Source organism: Siphateles boraxobius, unplaced genomic scaffold (assembly GCF_051911475.1).
Source record: "Siphateles boraxobius isolate OS27281-9 unplaced genomic scaffold, OSU_SipBor_1 55, whole genome shotgun sequence".
NCBI lineage: Eukaryota > Metazoa > Chordata > Actinopteri > Cypriniformes > Leuciscidae > Siphateles > Siphateles boraxobius.
Window position 1 is genome coordinate 7,938,634 of NW_027509181.1, and position 19,384 is coordinate 7,958,017.

The following is a 19,384-nucleotide window of genomic DNA, read 5'->3' on the forward strand; positions in this document are numbered from 1 at the left end:
TATACTTTTATAATGGCTATTATTGATAAAACTGAAATTCAACAAAAAGAGATAGGGTTGAGTTTTGTCATTTTTTATTACAAGATTATCACTGTAATGTTGTTTATTGCAACATTTGTACAAATGCACATATTGCCTGGAATGTTTAATATTTTTTTTAATTTAAACGAAATGCAGGGTTGTTTTATATTTCGTTTTGTTATAAATAGGCTACCGTTAAACATGCTGTGAATAATATAATCAGGTCTATACATTGCCTGAACCACATTTGTGTGCCTATAATGTTTAAAATTTATTTAAATGAAAACGAAAAGAGGCAGAGTGGTGTTTTATAACATATTTCGTTTTATTGTTGCCTAAAATGTACATGCAGAGCGAGCTGAGTGACGCTTTCACGAATGCGCTGTTCCATTTGGAGAATTACCGGACTCGCGTCCTCAGGAGTCCTTCTGCTGAGAACTTTACATACTTGGTATTGAGAAATGCCTAATGTCGGCGCTTGTCTTCTTGTGACAAACATGCCGAGAAGCAAGGACAAGATCTGCTGTATGCCATCCATTGGTGTTTACTTTGTCGCTTTCTTCTTCGCGCGAAAATGAGGTTGATGGCTTCTTTCCGGCAAACACCACGCCTATCAAGTAGGGTACTGTTGGCGGTGGAAACGCTAGCTGGATCATGGTTTACTGAACCGACCCGAACCGTACTGTACCGTACCGTACCGTACTGCTCAGTGGAAACGAGCCATTATAGTCAACAGAATGTGTTAAAGGGACCATCAAAATAAAGTGAAACCAATATGTTTTGCTGCTTTTCCACTGCATCAGTACGGTTCACTACGTCTCAGCACGGTTCGGCTCGCTTCGCTTTTCCACTGCGTGTTACGACTCGGCTTAGCGCGGCACGGCTCGGTTCACTTTAGCTCGGTTTGCTTTTCCACTGCAGTTAGTACCGCTTCAAAGTGGGTGGGATTATAGACTGATCGTTATAGTTTATCCGCTCCTCGGCAACCAACGAGAGGAACGTCTGTACTTCGTCCACTGACCACAAGTTTTTTTTCTTTCTTTTTTCTTCAAGCAAGTCAAGCAAGTATTTTTAAAACAAGTGCTACAGCGGTGGCTGTTACTGGCTATTTAAATCTAGCGGGTTTGATGTCTCGCAAATACAGTGACGCTGGTAGTGACGATTCTGTCTGACCAATCAGTGATCTGAAGTGTTTTCACGTCACATTTTAGTATAGGTACGGTACGCTTGGAACCTCAACAGATGTGGTACCATTTAAAGCGAGCCGTACCGTACCATGTAGTGGAAAAGCGCCACAAAGTGAGCGATACCGAGCCGTGCCGTACCATACCATGCAGTGGAAAAGCGCCATTTGATTGTAGCATGAAAAGTTAAAGGGGTGGTTTATTATGATTGCACTTTTCTAACTTTAGTTAGTGTGTAATGTTGATAATGGAGCATAAACAACATCTGCAAAGTTACAACATTCAAAGTTAAAAGCAAAGGGAGATTTTCTTTTTAAGAGAAATAGCTTTTTAAGGACTACAACAAACGGCTGGTAGGGACTACTTCTCTACTTAAGTAGCTTTTTCCCAGGTTAGTGACACCACCAACATTAAAATTTACATAAACCCCGCCCCTGTATACGATTTATAGATGATCAACACAGAATAAGCCAAACAATGACTAGAAGATAACTACATATAAGCTGCATAAATAAATCAACTAACCATTCAGGAATGTTGTCTACATGTTGTCACTTCTTATTGAGTCTCTCCATAATTGTCTTACTCCAGTTTGAACATAAAAGGCTAAAAGTTTTTGAGATTTTCTGTGCATGTCTGTGTGAGGCAATTAAAGCTGCTAAGAACCAGCTGTTGTAGCTCCGCCCTCTGTGCCGGGAGCAGCAGCTCATTTGCTTTTAAAGGGACAGACACCTAAACAATGCAATTTTGCTCACCCTCATAAAGTGACAATTTTAACATGCTATTTAAAACATCTGTGGGATATTTTGAGCTAAAACTTCACATACACACTCTGGGGACAACAAAGTAAAAGGGCATTATACCACCCTATTAAACAAAAAAGCAGACATGTATTGGTTGCAAAATGAATCTTTCAATACTGTTTAAAAGGATTCCAGAATTCAATTGGTTGTGCCAATGTTTGTATGGCACAATGTTGCCAATCTGGATGAAGTTAAATGCATGGGTTCTTATTTTTAGGATGCTAGACATGCAGCTGAAGGAGAGATATACACTAAACTCAATCAGAAGATTGATGAGTTCATTCAGCTTGCCGATTACGAATGGGGCATGTCGGAGTCGGACGGCAGGGCCAGCGGATACCTCATGGACCTCATCAACTTCCTGCGCAGCACCTTCCAGGTCTTCACGCACCTTCCGGTGAGTTCCACGTCATCCTATTCACACTATTCAACCCATCATTCTCCACCTGTGGGTTCATGTAATGTGTGTTATTGCATGTGTGGCGTCAAACAATGTTGCATTTTAAGCTTTTTAGATGGTCATAACTGGGCAGATGTTCTAGTAGCCTTCCAGAATGACACATTTTCTAGTTTCCATTGTTTGACAGTAGGTGTAAATCTTAACATAAGCGCACAGGAATGTCGTGTTTGGTGTTATAGGTGTCGTTACACAAATATAATATTAAATAAGACATCCATTCCCAAAACCAGTCTAATCTCTGTATATTCCTTCACATAATCAGCACAGCCAACTCATCCATTAAAACAGAACGATACAGCTTGCTTGCGTTTCTCTTCAGCTGCACTGTCCTCTTAAACAAATTGCTTTAACCTCCAGTTTAAGTTGGTTATGCTTTGGTTTCTCAACAATGTAACATATTTCCTGTAAGTGAATGTATCCTTTGATTTATTTTCTGCCAGGCATGCTTGGTATTTCTGATTTTCCTTTGTCTGTCCATTTATTATCGCTATACTTTCTTTCCCTGTCCGTGTTTTATTTTCTTGGGGTTTCCGCTCAGAATAACAACAATGATCATGCTGCAATGTCGGTAAGTAGACCCTCTTCGAACTGTAGAGGAGGAACAGAAAAATTAAAATTATTCAAAAGCAAAAAAAAAAAAAAAAAAAAAAAACATTAAAACTGCATGTTCATGTCAGTTCTGTGGACTTGCTGCCAACCTTGTTTTGCTTCCCTTTCCACGTGTAATGCAGAATGTAAACCAGATCATTTGGCATGCTACCCCTGATCTGCTGCCCATGATTGTCTGAAGCTGATACCAGTATCTGCAGAACACACATGCCATTCTTACTTGAGATTCACTAGTACCAGTATTTAAAGAGACAGTTCACCCAAAAATTCTGTCACCATTTTCCCAGCCTCATGCTGTTCCAAACCTGACTTACTTTCTTTCTTCGGAACGCAAAGGAAAATATTTTGAATAAAAAATTTTCATCCATAAAATGAATGTGAATGGTGTCCCGAACAATACTGGACCTCATTGACTTTCATTGTATGGACAAAAGCACATTTTTCTAAATATCTTCTATTGTGTTTCGCACTGTTTTACTTTGATTTTGTCTGATCTGTCACTTTAAGATGATAATCTCAACAATGAGTGCGTCTCAAATCAGAATGCTGCTTTGTTAATGCTGCATAATGAAACATAACCTACTACACTATCAGGACAGCTGTATGTCATTACCTTTAACAAGTACTTAGATGTTACATAATCTGTATGTTAGTGCAGCTAACTTAATTCACTCTAATTCACTAATATAAGCAATCTTAGTATAAACATAGACCGTTAAGGATTGTATTTGTGGTTGAAATAGATGTGAGCACAGCATAAAGGGCTTTTAAAAAAAGATAGCTGTTCAGCTCATGCTTAAATAAAACCATTCACATTTTTCTAACAAAATGGGATGCGACAAAGGACAAGATATTTTGTTGATCGCTTGGTTTTTATATATGGTGTTGTGATTGGTCCCAACCACAATTATATCTCATTGGTCCAAAGGTCCACTTCACATCAGTGTTATTCTAGTATTATTGAGATACTTTTATAGTGTTTTTTTATATATATATTTTGAAATCATGGTATGGTTTTTAGTTAACTATATTAACACTGCTTCACATAATGTCACAATATTTTTTGTCAAAAATCATCTTTTCAAGGGTGAAATGTTATGTTTTATAGGGCCTGCTTTTATAGCCTTGATTTTACATTGTTTATATAAATCTCTAGAAATAAAGAGGAATGAACATGGATTTGAGGCTTGGAGGGTTCTGAAGTTTTGGGCTTTTGGTTTTTTAACTATGCATATGTTTGTTAAATGGGATTGGTTGTTCAATGTGGTGCTTAATTTTTGTATGTTGGTTACACACCAAATAATACATATTTAGTCTTGTTTATAGCAATCTGTGATGTGTCTAATGGATATTAACATGTGATAACATGATAATGACAGGCTTGTTTTTTGCAGAGAGCTTTGTTTGCATTTTTTGCTTTGGGTAGAAAAACCAAATGGAATTGTTTATTCATTTCTTTGCTAGTTGTCAGCACGTACTGGTGGAGCAGCAGTTGCATGAGTTTTACGTGTGTTTGAGTGTTTGACGTCTGTTATTGCCGAGTTTGACTGGTCTTTCACCTCTTTCCTCTTTACAACCCTGCTGATTATGAGCCGCGTCGGCTTGCATGAGCGACTGCTTCAGATATGAGACTTGTTACTGTGTTTTTGTGTGCGTTTCTGAATTGAAAATTGAGCTTTTCAAGAGTTGGAAGGCCTGTGTCATCTCCATGTTGTGCCATTACGTCCCCTGATTATAGGTTAGGATTTTATGAATTATGGTATATATGAATTTGGAAATGAATCAACATTCACTTATCGCTGTGCTTACTTTCATACATTCACCCAAAAATAGTTCACCTTTTCTGCCTGTATTTACTCACCAAAATGTTGTTCCAAACCCAGATGATTGTCTGTCCTTAGTGGAACACAAAAGGGGAAATTTTTAACAGTATCCAGGCCGATCTTTTAAAAATTCAATGAAAGAGAATGGTGACTAGAGCCGCCAAGTTTTATGTGACACAAAATGACACAAAAAAACAACATAAATGTATAAAGGTTAAGGGCTTAAATTTCAGTCTGTTCATCATACAAAGCTATATTTTGACATAAGACTTAAAACATAGATTATGAATAATATGGACAACTTTTATGTTCTTTTTTGTCTTTTTAGTTCTTGACAGACCCATTCACTTTCATTATATGGAAATGAGCAGTCGATATATATATATATATATATATATATAATAAATTATTATTCTAGATTTGTAGTATATATATATATATATATACTACAAATCTAGAATAATAATTTATTAATGTGTTTTTTGTAAGGAGTCTTATGATCAGCAAACTTGCATTTATTTAATCAAAAATACAGTTAAAACAGGGATATTGTAAAATATTTTTAACAATTCAAAATAACTGTTTTCTATCTGAATTTATTTTAAAATGTAATTTATTCCTGTGATGGCAAAGCTGAATTTTTATTCCTGTGATGGCAAAGACTAAAAAAAAAAAAAAAACTATTCTGAAGCTGATCCTTCAATAATCATTCTCTAGAAACATTTCTTCTTATTATCAATGTTTAAAAACAGCTGTGCTGCTTAGATATATTCAAACAGAAAACAGTTATTTGACAATATTACTGTTTTAAGTGTATTTTTGATGAACATAAAAAATCGTACTGACCACGAACTTCTGAAGAAAAAGAAGAATACTTAAGAAAAAGGGTGAAACAGCTATTCAGAGACAGTTTCAAGTTCATACTATGAATTCATTAAGACATTGATCCCAACACTGTTGCCGTGAGTAGAAGAGGACACCTGTAGTAACGGTTTGCTGGTGTGTTTATGTGCCGCTCCTCAGGGTAAGGTGGCGCAGACGGCCTGTATGTCTGCCTGTAAACACCTGGCCACATCGCTGATGCAGATGCTGCTGGATACTGAGCTCAAACAGATCAGCATGGGAGCCATTCAGCAGTTCAACCTGGACGTCATACAGTGTGAACGTGAGTAGTTAATAATTGCATATTTACAATGCCAGCGCCACGTCATTTCAACAGTTAGCCCAATAATTAAGTTATTTACCCTCTTGTCATTCCCAGCCTTTGTACACTATAAAGAACCATAAAATATCTCCATGTAAAATTTTCAGTCATCTGAAGTAGTTTTGAATATATCTTCCCCTCCGCTGTAATTCATTAATTCATTATACAGAGCCACTTCACAATGTGTCCATTCTGAAATTAAAAGTTTGCGCTTCACCAGAAACCATTTTCAAAGCAGAGTATGGCTAATGCATTAACAGGCAGGCATGTTCGGTTTCTTGCTCTGTGCATGGCGGTAGATGCACTCATGCAGCAGCTATTATTGATATTATCAGCTGTTCTCAGAAGCAGTTATCTTACTTATTAACTTTCAAGGAACATTCCTGATTACCCGCACTCCACCTGCTTTTAGAAATCCACACCTGTTCTGATACGAACTGATATGGAACCGTTTAGTGCAACATTAGTCACTTAGTCAACATTCATTCTTTTGCTGCATTTTCATGCAATATTCATGCCCACTTATATTAGGAATAGTTAACCCAAAAAGAAAAATAATTTACATCTTAATGCTGTTTCAAAGCCATATGACAAAACTGTAGTCTGTGGTACACACAATGAGCTCTTTTCTGAAAGAAATTAATACTTTAGTTCAACAAGGACGTATAAAATGTTTTTTTTAAAGTGACATTAAGATGTTACATTTCAAGATTGATATTAAGAAATTTCTTGTTTTTCAAGAAGTTTCTTGAGCAGCAAATCATCATATTAGAATGATTTCTGAAGGATCATGTGACACCGAAAACTGGAGTAATGATGCTGAAAATTCAGCTTTGCATCACAGGAATAAATTACATTGTAAAATATAATGTAAAAATATTTTACAATGATTTGTTTTCATTTATTGTAAAATGTAATAAAATAGAAAACGTTTATTTTAAATTGTGAAAGCATTTCATAATATTACATTTTTTGCTGTTTTTTGTTCCAGTAAATGCAGCTTTGGTGAGAATAAGACCAAAGGCTATTTTGTAACGTAAATTCATATATATATTACAAATATTTACAATTTTGAGTCCATTTTGAGTACACTGGACCACTAGTGGGGTTGACCTTAAAATGACACTGTCCCAAGTCCAAAGTCTCTATGATATTCTAAATTTTTTTGTGAAATGCAGAACCTGATCTTGTTGAGGTTTCATCTCTTAAATATCTCCCTAGGGAAGCACATAAGCCCCTTTAGTTCTAAATGGCACAATAGAGATGTCAGAGCAAAGTGTTCATCAATAATGTTAATACGTAGACAGCTCTTTGGTTCTAGCATCGCATCTTCTGCTCCTCGACCATTTAAGGTTTCAGTCACGCTACATCACTGTCAGCAGAAGTGAAAAGGCGGTGTGTGCGTGCTCGTACCTGTGGCCTCGGGTCACAGATGTCTCAGGGTGAAGTAGAGTTTGTGAGGGTTCAACTGCACAGGTACGCCAGGGATCGCCTGACCCTTCTCTAAGGTCTGAATGGTGTTTGTCCCATTAGCGGCAGTTCATCTTACACTAGTCAAAACACAAGAGTTAAGATGCACCTACAGAAATACTTTTCCCATGTTGTGAGTGTACAGTCTGATTTTTTTATTTGACTATATAGTGGCTCAGTGGATAGTTGACAGGAAAGTGGAGGAACAGAGAGGTGACAAGGGTTTTGAGATATGACCTAAATCAGACTCAAACCTGGGTCCTCTTTAGCATGATTTTGCACAGTTTTGCATCATGTATAGTTGGATAGACAGGTGAAGACTGCAGCTCAACTATGCAAAAACTTACTTAAGCTCAAGTGCATATGAACATATAATGATTGACTATTATTTCATCTCAGTGCTCATAGTGGATCTGTTTATATGTTTCCATAAAAACCTCTGAGGAAATGATCTATGCTAGCTGTGTGTACCCGTCGATCACTGTCTCACAACTGTTCATCTCATAATTTGATTGTTGATCCAGTGGTCAGAGATTCTTGCATAATGTTCTCGCCTAATCTGAATAATTGACAGATCTTCAACATAGTTGTGCTAGTTTTGCTCGGTTGTCTTTTTTCTGATCATCATTGAAAATTGATCATCATTCAATCGATCGTCTGGTTTTGGAAAACCTAAAGTCTGATCAGTTACAAATAGATACAGCAACACAAGTCTAAAAACAAGCTCAGTCTGAGGGTTTTTCATGAGTTTGGTGGATATTTGGATGCTTTACGATGAGTTAATGTTAGAAAATGTGGTCTCGAAATAATAATAACTAGAAGACGTTTAAATAGTAGATCAGTATGTTTGCTTTCTTTAGCCATATGGTTAACATTTTAGAGAAATAATAATGCTCTGTAAACATTGTTTAAGAGTTTGATTTGATGTATTTACATGATGCGCTCCAACTGTTTAAATAACCCATATTAATATGAAATACTTTCGTATTCCATTTGCAGTGTTTGCCAGTTCAGAGCCCGTGCCAGGATTCCAGGGCGACACGCTGCAGTTGGCTTTCATCGACCTTCGACAGGTACAGACCTTTCTGCAGACATGACTATTCTTGATCAACAGTTCTTTTGAGTGGAGCTGAGGGGAAGGGTGGAGAAGGTACAGCATTAACAGGCACTAATGGATTATCCCAACCTGAACACTCTTACCTTCAGGAGGGGAAATCACTTAGTCGCAGTGGGGTTCATTATGCTTTTTCACCGTTTGCTCCTGTTTTTGTGTGCTGCTTTGAGTTTGAACTTTTAATCTGGGCCTGAGGTGCTTAAGGTGTAAACCGAGGTCATGTCAAGGTTTCTTTTACAAAGCTATGTCATAGAAGGAAGTATTATTAGGGTGTGGCGTTACTAATTGGAAAATCCCCTCTGATTTCTAATACCTCTTTTGGCATTATACGGCTTCTGAAAGCTAAAGGTAATTAGTAACCAGTGGTAACCAGTGTCTTCAAATCGCACGCACAGTAGTCAAGAACATCCTGACCTACTCCATGTAGGACTGGGCAATATGGGCCAAAAATCTTTTCTCTGTATTTTTTGGCTGAATGGCGATATACAATATATCTTGGTATTTGCTTTGATTTTATATTTGGATATTATATTCTGTTAGGGGTGTAACGATATTCTCATGTCACGATTCGATAAATATCGCGATACTGAACTCACAATATTATTGCGAGACTCCAAGACATGTGGTAAAATGTTAACAAAAAATGTGTTGTTGATTCAAATGTTAAATTTGGTATTAGATTGGGTGTGGAAATTAATAGGCTTGGACTTGGTGCTGATAACCCAATGCACAGGACAACGGTGACACCAGAATAATATATTCATGATTCTGAAGCTGAAAATACAGAATTATTTCAGACGAATATGATTGCACTTTGTCATTGGCTGGATATTTTTAAAATAATATAGGAAACTTTTTACTGGTAACATAAGACAGTTGGCATTATCAGGACCCACAGATATTCCCCCATTGCAATATTATACATTATATTGAACATTATATATAGTAATTTAATGTAGTACTGACACTGAAACTCTGTAAACTTGAATTTTTTCTCACACAGTAATTTTCATTTTGAGTGAACTATACCCAACACAGATTGTCACTATCCACGATACATATTGTTGCATTTTTGTATTGCGATATATTGTGACACGACATATTGTTACACCCTTATCTTCGGTATTTATTTAACAAAAATGTATTTCACATCCTGCCCACCATTGTCCAACAAACAATGTGCAAATTGAAGGCTATGAAAACAATCATAGTGAATTTATCTCTTCAGTTTCAAACCTCACTGTGAATCACATATACCACCTGTTCATGGGAAATAAAGAAACACGCAGCTCTGGTTTTATCTGCATGCCACGCTCTGGTCGGAGTGGCGTCTTTCAGCGTGTCACGACTGCGGCCACTCGCCAAGACCTCTCGATTACCATTAGCATGACGCCGCTTTGATCCTCGCCTGGTTTCTTGGAGGATTTGCTGACAGCTTCTCTCAAGTGCACTCAGTGAGCTCTGGCACCAATTCGGACGGAGCGGGGCTCAAACAGGGTCAGAGATAAGGAGAGCAGAGCGCTGGCGATCAGAATTTACCTATTCACCCCAACCCCCAGTGTAGATAACCTTCCCATCACACATTATGACGCAGATCCTGCCCTAGAGCTCTTATCGCAGGCTGGCGTGGCGTAGCTAACGTTTTTTTTTCCTTTGAGCATGTGCCGACACTGAATAGAGAGGTCACAGTGTCCCTGCCAATCACACAGCGGCTAATGGAGACTCGTGTTTACTCTGTCATGTTTTAAACATTTCCTTAAGTCCTTGTTGTCTGTAAGGTGATACTGTGCAGATGCTTGTACTAATACTGGTAAAAAATTCACTTGTCACATCACTTAACAGAGACTGAAATGTCTTAAGGCACATTTTTGAACATGCCTAGTTTGCTGTGTTCTTCACTTTCACCGGCGTCACGAATAAGTAACTAAAAGTAGCGACGCTGCTCTTTTTTAGTAGTGTAACAATAGAGCAGTTGTTCTATTAGTCCAGCTTTTCCAGTAACTAGGTACTTTTTGCAACAATTGGCAATCAAAACACAACATTGAATCATTACAAAATCGCTGTAATAATAAATGGCCCCTTAATTATCTTCAACTAAAACATTCAGAAGTGAACTTTTCTCACACTCACTGTGTGAACTGTGTCGGATCATGTTGGGCTCGTGAATCTGTAGCGGTGAGATCTTTTGAAGAAATCCACTTTACTGGGATTTTAATGGTGCTAAATAAGGGCACAGAAGCAATGTATGGAATTTTTGTAAGAATATTATATTTTGCTTTTGATTCTTTGGTTTTATTTTTTTAATATTCATTTTTAAATCCTAAAAAAACTTTTTCAGCTTTAAATTTGATTTTGCATCTTAGATTTTGAGTGTACTCCCAGACTTAGGGATTCCACTGTTTATCGAGTACTCTCAAAAGGCTGAAAAACATTAAGATTTAATTCATAACAGTCCAAGCTTGGTTTGATATCCAGGGAATGCATGAACTCATATCACGTATACCTTGATTGACGTATAAGTCTCCTTTGACCAAAGCGTCTACAAAATGCATAAGTTTAAGTTCAATTGATTTAGCTATATCACCCAGCTCAGGGTCTACATATATTGACATTTACTAGCAGATAGTCTTGTTGCCCATGATGCTCCACAGGGTCTTAGTGTGTTTAGCAGCAATATTGTCACAGCCCAGCAGGAGCAGCAAACAGCACTAAATAACAGTCCGAAAAACAGACCTCCTCAATACGGACCACATAGTAGGTGTGAAGTGCTATTAGCCCCCTGAACCCTCCTCTCCCAGCCCTCCATAATGAACGAGCCATCCAGGAATTGTCCCCCATTGATTGATATTGATTTGCATACATAGAGGTGAGTGATCTGGCCCTTCTCCAGCAAATTAAGTTCAATGTGTCCAGAGCCTTGCTTTGAATCCGAGTTGCAAAGTGGCAGGGAGCCCACTGACCAGAGCACCGTGGAGCCAGGATTAGCTCCTCTGCGGGTTATCTAGAGGTCACGGAGGGATTTCTCTTCCTTTTGCATTTAAAGTGCTCCCAGCTCCCCAATAAGTGCCCTAATACTAACCCCCACCATTGGTGTATGACCTCACACACTTCTCTTTGGACAACTTCTGACTCTTTTTTTTATGCACTGTATAAAAGGACTACTTAACTAAAAAGAAATTAGGGAACTGAAAACTTTTTAGCAAGAAAGTCCTAGTATTGGAAAAAGATACCCCTTCAGGTTGTCGTACATTTGTATTTTTTGCTGTAAAATCAAAAATCAAAGTAAATGTAATAATAACTTTAGATATTGTTAGTAATATTTCAAGATGAACACTTATTGGACTGAAGCAACTTATCAACTTGATTATCCATTCTTAATTAAAAAAAAAAAACATGTTAAAATGGTAAGTATCAAGTATGATAAATTAGGAACGTTAATTGTTCATTTCATTTCTCAATCATCTCTATATTGCATTGCTTTATATGTTTTGCCCCCACGCTTAAAACATAATCATAAATCTAGATATTTGAATATCATCTTAAGATATTATTGGGAGAGTGACAGCTTATAGTTAATGTAAATAGTTGCTTTACTGTTAGAAGGTTGTCATTGATTTATGTTACAAGCTATCAGAATAGCTATCTTTTTTGCCATTTCAATAGCAGCAACTGCCCCAAATTGCATATTTTTGCTCAGTTTGGGCCTCTGAATAAAGTTGAGAGGTGATCTATTCTTCCTTTAATATGAGCTCCGTACTCTCATCCTATAATACTATATGATCGTAAACCTGATGTATCAAATATGTAATACTTAACAAACCAAAAAAACATGCAAAACATTGTTCAGCGTAAAATTGTTTGTTCAGATGAATCCATTTGGGACAACATTTAGACAGGTTTTGAACAAATATTTGAATATTTAAGTCAATTTAGCAAATTTTGTTAGCCAAATGTTTAGAGTATTCTTGTTCAGAAAACACAAAATAATAGACTCAGTTCGAGCTACTTTTTATCTATTTGTTAGGTATTGTTTTTGCAAGATGTTTTTTTTATAGTGCACTTCTAATATTGTTAGTTTCTTGTGATCAGGGTTTTCACATGGAAAAAGTCAGAAATATCTGGTCTGGAAAAGTAATGCAAATAAATAACATATTGAAAAAAACATACATTTGAATTTAGATTTTTTTTCTTTCAGTACTCTCAGTTCTGATATATTTCATTGGCTTGAATTCTGTATGCAATCTCTATAATATAATTCATCATTTTATAAATTCATTGGTCATAATGTGTGACAGCCATGATTATTCATATGCTTAATGAAAACAATGCAAATGACATTGATTCATCTTCAGTATTGTTTTACAACCTATTCTATTGGTTCACACAAAGTTCTGTTCTTGACTTTGTTGTTGATTTTTTTTAAATCATTGCTTATATGGAAAATCTGTTTCCTGTGTTGAAGCTTCTAGATCTGTTTATGGTGTGGGATTGGTCCACGTACCTGGCAGACTACGGACAACCCACCTCAAAGTACCTGCGGGTTAACCCCTCCACTGCACTTGCACTTTTGGAGAAGTACGTATTGTTTTCTACTCTTTCCTTCAGCTCAGTGAAGAAATGCTAAAATCAAGCTGCATTGAGCTTCTCAGAGTACTTAACCATTATGGTTATCATGCTGCCTTAGGGTGTGTTCACACTTGTAGTTCACTTCTCTTGGTTCTTTTGATCCAAACCAAAAAAGATATCAGGAGCGTTTATGCTGGGATGTGTAGGTTGCGCGGTGACATGTAACTTTATTTCCATTTCATGGAAATCTGTTATGTGTGTTTTTAAAGGAAAAACGCATCTCCTTAGCTTTATCCTGGAGTTGTTTCCCCCTTCCGCCTATGAAAATGATATATTTAGTTATCGTTCGAAATAATGGCCGGAACATGCGATGTGAAGGGTAGCACCCATGGATGTATCAAGAGAACGGCAGCACACAGTAAACACGAGTTTGTTGTATGGCTTGTTGCTGGGGTGACATGCACGTTCCGCGTGCCTGCACAGTGATTGGTTCGCTGTGCCGCTGCTCACCGCTCACAGCCAACATTCTCTGGCAATCCTGTAGCTAAAATGAGCGACGAAGAGGATCCGCCGCAAGAAAAGGATGATTTAGTACCAAAAAGAAAGTCAAAATCAGCTATTTGGGACTATTTCGGCTACAAAAAGGAGGATGTTGACCAAAAACAGGTACTTTGCCTGGAGTGTTATAAAGTTGTGGCCACAAAACAAGGAAACACCACCAATTTGTCTGATCACTTAAAACGGCACCACAAAGCTCTTTACGATGAATTCAAAGTCAAATCTGGATGTCAACCACAACAAAAAACTATTTGCGATGCCTTTGCCAGTGTGACACCTTACCCGAAAGGCTCTCAACTACATAAAGAAATAACAGACGCAATAACGTTTCATATCCCTAAAGATATGCTGCCATTAAACACAAAATATTGTGAACCAAAATGCTTATAAGTTGTTTTATAAAAAATATATTTAAGTTATATTTTTGTAAACCAATCAGGGGGTTGGTGTAAAGCTGCTGTTTTATTTAAAAATGTGTTCTGCTTTTCTGTTTACAGAAATATGTTCTAATTTTGGAATAAAATATTAGGTGACCTTTTTGTCACTTGTAATGAAGCTTGCTTATTAGTGAAAATATTAATATCATGGTATGGTAATTATTGACTTTAGCCTGGATTGATGGCTCGCAATATCGCAATATATATCGTTGGGAAAAAAATATTGCAATGTAATTTTTTTCCAATATCGTGCAGCCCTAGAGTGATCTGAACAATGGATCTCTGCTTTGTCCTTTCAATCTAATATATAATCTTCGTCCTCTTTCTTTCTTTTTTTTTTTTACTAACCAATGCCAGAGTCAACAGGGGGTACGTAGATCCAACATGGATTTCTCTCTCTCCATAGTAATGTGATATGCTGCATGAATATCATTCTTAGAATAATAATTTATTTTACCATCATTTATTCATCCCACACCCATTTCAGCGTACATACTGTACAGAGTAGCTGAAAAAAATATAATATGAATAAATCACATATCATGATACATAAGTCATGCATCACTATATCTTAACTAAATCATTACTAATGATTTTAACCACTCTGAATATTCAGCATTTGATGTAGCATATATATCATGAAACATGTAAAAGTGACTAAAAAATCCTGTGTAAATGTATATGACTGTATGTATGTATGTGTGTGTGTGTGTGTGTGTGTGTGTGTGTATACATATATATATATATATATATATATATATATATACACACAGTATCTCACGAAAGTGAGTACACCCCTCACATTTCAGCAAACATTTTTAGTATATCTTCTCAAGGGACAAAACTATAGAAATGAAACTCGGATATATTTCAGAGTAGTCAGTGTGCTGCTAGTATAGCAGTATATATATTTACTGTCCTGTGAAAATAACTCAACATACAGCCATTATTGTCAAAATAGCTTGTCGTTTAACCATGCAAAGCCACATGTCCTATTCATCATTTTCATGTTTTTGTCTGCTTGACAGGACCATACAAATGTGTGTATCTTGTATTAGAGCAGTTAAAATTTGTGCTTTGAGTACAAATCTCTCATACTGACCACTGGATGTTCAACATGGCACCTCATGGCAAACTCTCTAAGGATTTGATAATTAGAATTGTTGCTCTCCACAAAGATGGCCTAGGCTATAAGAAGATTGGTAACACCCTGAAACTGAGTCACAGTACAGGCCAGGGTCATACAGAGGTTTTCCAAGACTGGTTCCACTCGGAACAGGCCTCGCGAGGGTCAATCAAAGAAGTTGAGTCCTCGTGCTGTGCATTAGGAGCAGAAGCTGGCTTCAAAAAACAGACGCATGAGTCCTGCCAGCATTGCTTTAGAGGTTGCAGAAGCAGAAGGTTAGCTTGTCAGTGCTCAGACCGTACGCCACACACTGCAACAGGTCGGTTTGCATGGCCGTCGTCCCAGAAGGAAGCCTCTTCTGAAGCTGGCTCACAAGAAAGCCTGCAAACAGTTTGCTGAAGACAACCTGTCCAAGAGCATGAATTAATGGAACCATGTCGTGTGCTCTGATGAGACTAAGATGAACTTGTTTGGCTCAGATAGTGTCCAGCATGTGTAGCGACTCCTTGGTGAGGAGTACCAAGAAAATTGTGTCTTTCCTAAAGCCGAGCATGGTGGTGGGAGCATCATGGTCTGGGGCTGCATTAATGCTGCTGGTACTGGGGAGCTGCGCTTCATTGAGGGAAACATGGATTCCAACATGCACTGTGACATTCTGAAGCAGAACATGATGCGTTCCCTTCAGAAACTGGGCCGAACGGCATGATAGCGACTCCAAACACACCGGCAAGATGACAACTGCCTTCCTGAGGAAGCTGAAGGTGAAGGAGTGGCCAAGTATGTCTCCAGACCTGAACCCTATTGAGGACCTGTGGTGATCCTCAAGCGGAAGGTGGAGAAGCGCCATGTGTCTAACAGACAGCAGCTCTGTGATGTCATTATGGAGAAGTGGAAGAGGGTCCCAGCAGGAACCTGTGCAGCTCTGGGGAATTCATGCCCAGGAGGATTAAAGCAGTGCTAGATGACAATGGTGCTCACACAAAATATTGACACGTTGGACACAGTTTTGACATGTTCACTTAGGGTGTACTCACTTTTGTTGCCAGTTATTTTGACAATAATGGCTGTATGTTGAGTTATTTTCAGAGAACAGTATATACTGCTATACATATATAAAATATATCCAAATTTCATTTCTATAGTATTGTCCCTTTAGAAGATATACTAAAATGTTTGCTGAAATGTGAGGGGTGTACTCACTTTTGTGAGATACTGTATATATTCACACAGTAGTTAACATTTGAAGTGGATCAAACGCCTTATATCAAAGTTATACATGAATTTTTAACAATACCCGTTCGTGTGTGTGTGTGTGTGTGTGTGTGTGTGTGTGTGTGTGTGTGTGTGTGTGTGTGTGTGTGTGTGTGTGTGTGTGTGTGTGTGTGTGTGTGTGTGTGTTAAAGAGCTATTTTCTGAACTGTTCACGTCTTCATCATAAGCTCGAACGCTGTTATAAACTGTTATATTTTCGTCTCATATTGCTTTTCTAGGATGAAAGACACAAGTAAAAAGAACAACATCTTCTCCCAGTTCAGAAAGAACGACCGTGACAAGCAGAAATTGATCGAGACGGTGGTGAAGCAGCTTAGAAGTCTGGTGAACGGAATGTCCCAGCATTCCTAGAGTCGTTCACATGAACTCCAAACACTGGGCAGGTTTTGACAACGTAACTTATAAACTATATTATTATTCTTGCTTTGGCCCTTTTTTTAAGTCGCTGTAAGGTAACAACTCTCAAAGTACTGTGGTATATTTTGACTGCATCCTCCATGTCTTCTGCCAAAATATTCACCACTGTAGGCTAATAATGTAAATTGATGAAGAGAAAAAAAACAAAAGTTATGCAGTAATTTTTTTGTAATGTATTTTTAAAGGTTGAGAATTATGTTTTGTACGTTGTGAAAGTGCAATGACTGTAACACTACACTTGAGAGAGCGGAGGTGTGTATGTGACTGCTGATACTGATGGTCATATTGCAACCTGAATGAAATTCTCCCTAGTGTAACAAGGATGAAGTTTTTATTGTAAATATTTTTAAATGTATTTAACACTGCAATGGAATCATGCTTCCCATCCGTCTGCCTTGAGTTGAATTTGACTCAGATTAGGTGACTTATAAAAGATAAAAACATTTGCATGAGAATGCTTCATTTTTTTCTTTTTAAATTGGCAGACTTTGTTCAAACTTGAGCACACAAAAAGCAATTCTTCATGTAAAAGAATCTAAAGTAGTCAGCTACATTTCACTGAATGATGATTTACAGATGCGCCACAGAATTATATCTAATTTTTATTTTCTCAGGGTGAATAGAAAGCTTTGGGTTCAAATGCTTTACAATCTCATTTTAAGGTGAAAATAAATAAGCAATAATTGGTCCAGCTACAGCATGTGCAAAGTTGCATTGGAAAAAAATCACAATATTTCATTACCCACTTTTGGTTTTATTTTGTTTCTTAAAATTTATTTTAACAGGCATTTTGCACTGAAAATTATTTAAGTTTTAAAAAGCAACTGTATGCTTATGTATTTAGAGTACCATTGTATATACCACAATATTTTGTTAAAAGGGGGTGTGGTGAGGGGGTGTAAAGATGAAACATTTGTCATTAACTCTGAGAGTGTTTCCATATTTCCATTTCATGGCTGTAACAACACTAATATTGGTTTCGCTTTGAAATAACTCTCATGATTTAAAGACTTCCTTAACAAATCATTAGTTCCATAATATTTAAATATCAAAACAGATGAATCATGGTTTCAAGACATCACAAGTATTTGAATGTACATTAACCAATGATCTGTTGAGCATTATATAATGTTTGTTAATGAAAGTTATTATAAAGTGTCACCCTGATATTCAACATTTCAATAAGGCAGACAGAATCACAATATCCATAAATCTCTCTCTGGCATTACCTGGAGTTACACAAACCCAAGTGACTTCAGTTGTTTTCAAAGCCCACTCATTTTTATTTGTGTGCTTTAATAAAATATTATCACAAAAATACATTTGATAATTTTTTTGCTTCTTAATATCTTAACCACAGTCTTGTTGCTCTGTGATGTAAACATACAGATTTCACGTCAAATAAATGTGTGTGTGTATAATACTATATATATATATATATATATATATATATATATATATATATATATATATAAGTGTATTTTAACCTACTGTGAATTATTATATTACAAGAATAGTTTTATTATATTTTTTTAATTAATTAATTTGTTTGTTTTAGAAGAATGCATTTGAATTAATATATTTACAAATTATGAACCCCCTTGTTGAAGCCACTGCCTGGTTGCCTAATCCTAACCCCACCCCTAATCCTAAACCTACTGGGGACTCAGGGGATAATAATGTGGCGGGGTCAGAATTCGGCACAACACCGGCACCTCTGGGCCCTGGGCTGGACCATCGCACGGGACTCACTCGAGCCGTCTGCCCTTCCCCGGGGGCTCTGTGGGCCGGCCGCTCTAGTGGAGAGATGTTGCACTGGCTCTTATAGGTAGGGTGAATTCAGAGGGATTGGGACACTATTAGCCAATGAGATTACTGTCCCAATCAACCTAAATTCACCCTACTTCAGCATCTCATGCACCTTTGCTTTATTCAGTAGTCTACACCAGAAAATAATAGCTTGTTGAGCAGTGCTTTATAAAAACTGTTTAGGGTATTTCTTCAACAACTTTGGGTTTTTTTATTGGATTTTTTCAGCTCTCCATTTTTCATTTTTGATGAATGAAAGTTCCCATATAAGTGACTTGATAACTTTTTTCCATGCCTTCATCCTGTATTTTCGTTACTTTTCAAGTGCCTTTTATTTAGATGTTTTATCAATTTTTCCCTTGTCACTCACCCAGACAAAAAAGCTATAGCCTATTTGTATATAATATAAAATAAAATATTATGTACACTGTAAAAAGTGATCAGTTGTCATAACCTCAAAAAAGTGAGGAAACCCGTTGCCTTAAGATTAAGTAAATAAACTGTATTGAAT

General features: G+C 37.0%; 1 protein-coding gene across 7 annotated transcripts in view; it reads left to right on the plus strand.

Moving 5' to 3' along the window:
• The window catches only part of exoc6 (exocyst complex component 6), a 58,782-nt gene extending 40,400 nt beyond the window's left edge, over positions 1-18,382 (plus strand). For 2 of the 7 annotated variants that reach the window (XM_077206005.1, XM_077206006.1), the window contains exons 18-23: positions 2,226-2,405; positions 3,007-3,036; positions 5,924-6,065; positions 8,574-8,647; positions 13,151-13,263; positions 16,866-18,382. In XM_077206005.1, the coding sequence (XP_077062120.1) occupies positions 2,226-2,405; positions 3,007-3,036; positions 5,924-6,065; positions 8,574-8,647; positions 13,151-13,263; positions 16,866-16,998 (672 nt within the window). In that variant the 3' untranslated portion in view covers positions 16,999-18,382. Of the gene's footprint in view, positions 1-2,225; positions 2,406-3,006; positions 3,037-5,923; positions 6,066-8,573; positions 8,648-13,150; positions 13,268-16,865 lie in introns of all 7 variants that reach the window. The other 5 variants (XM_077206011.1, XM_077206012.1, XM_077206007.1 and 2 more) reach the window with 3 other exon arrangements.
• Positions 18,383-19,384: the final 1,002 nt, after the last annotated feature.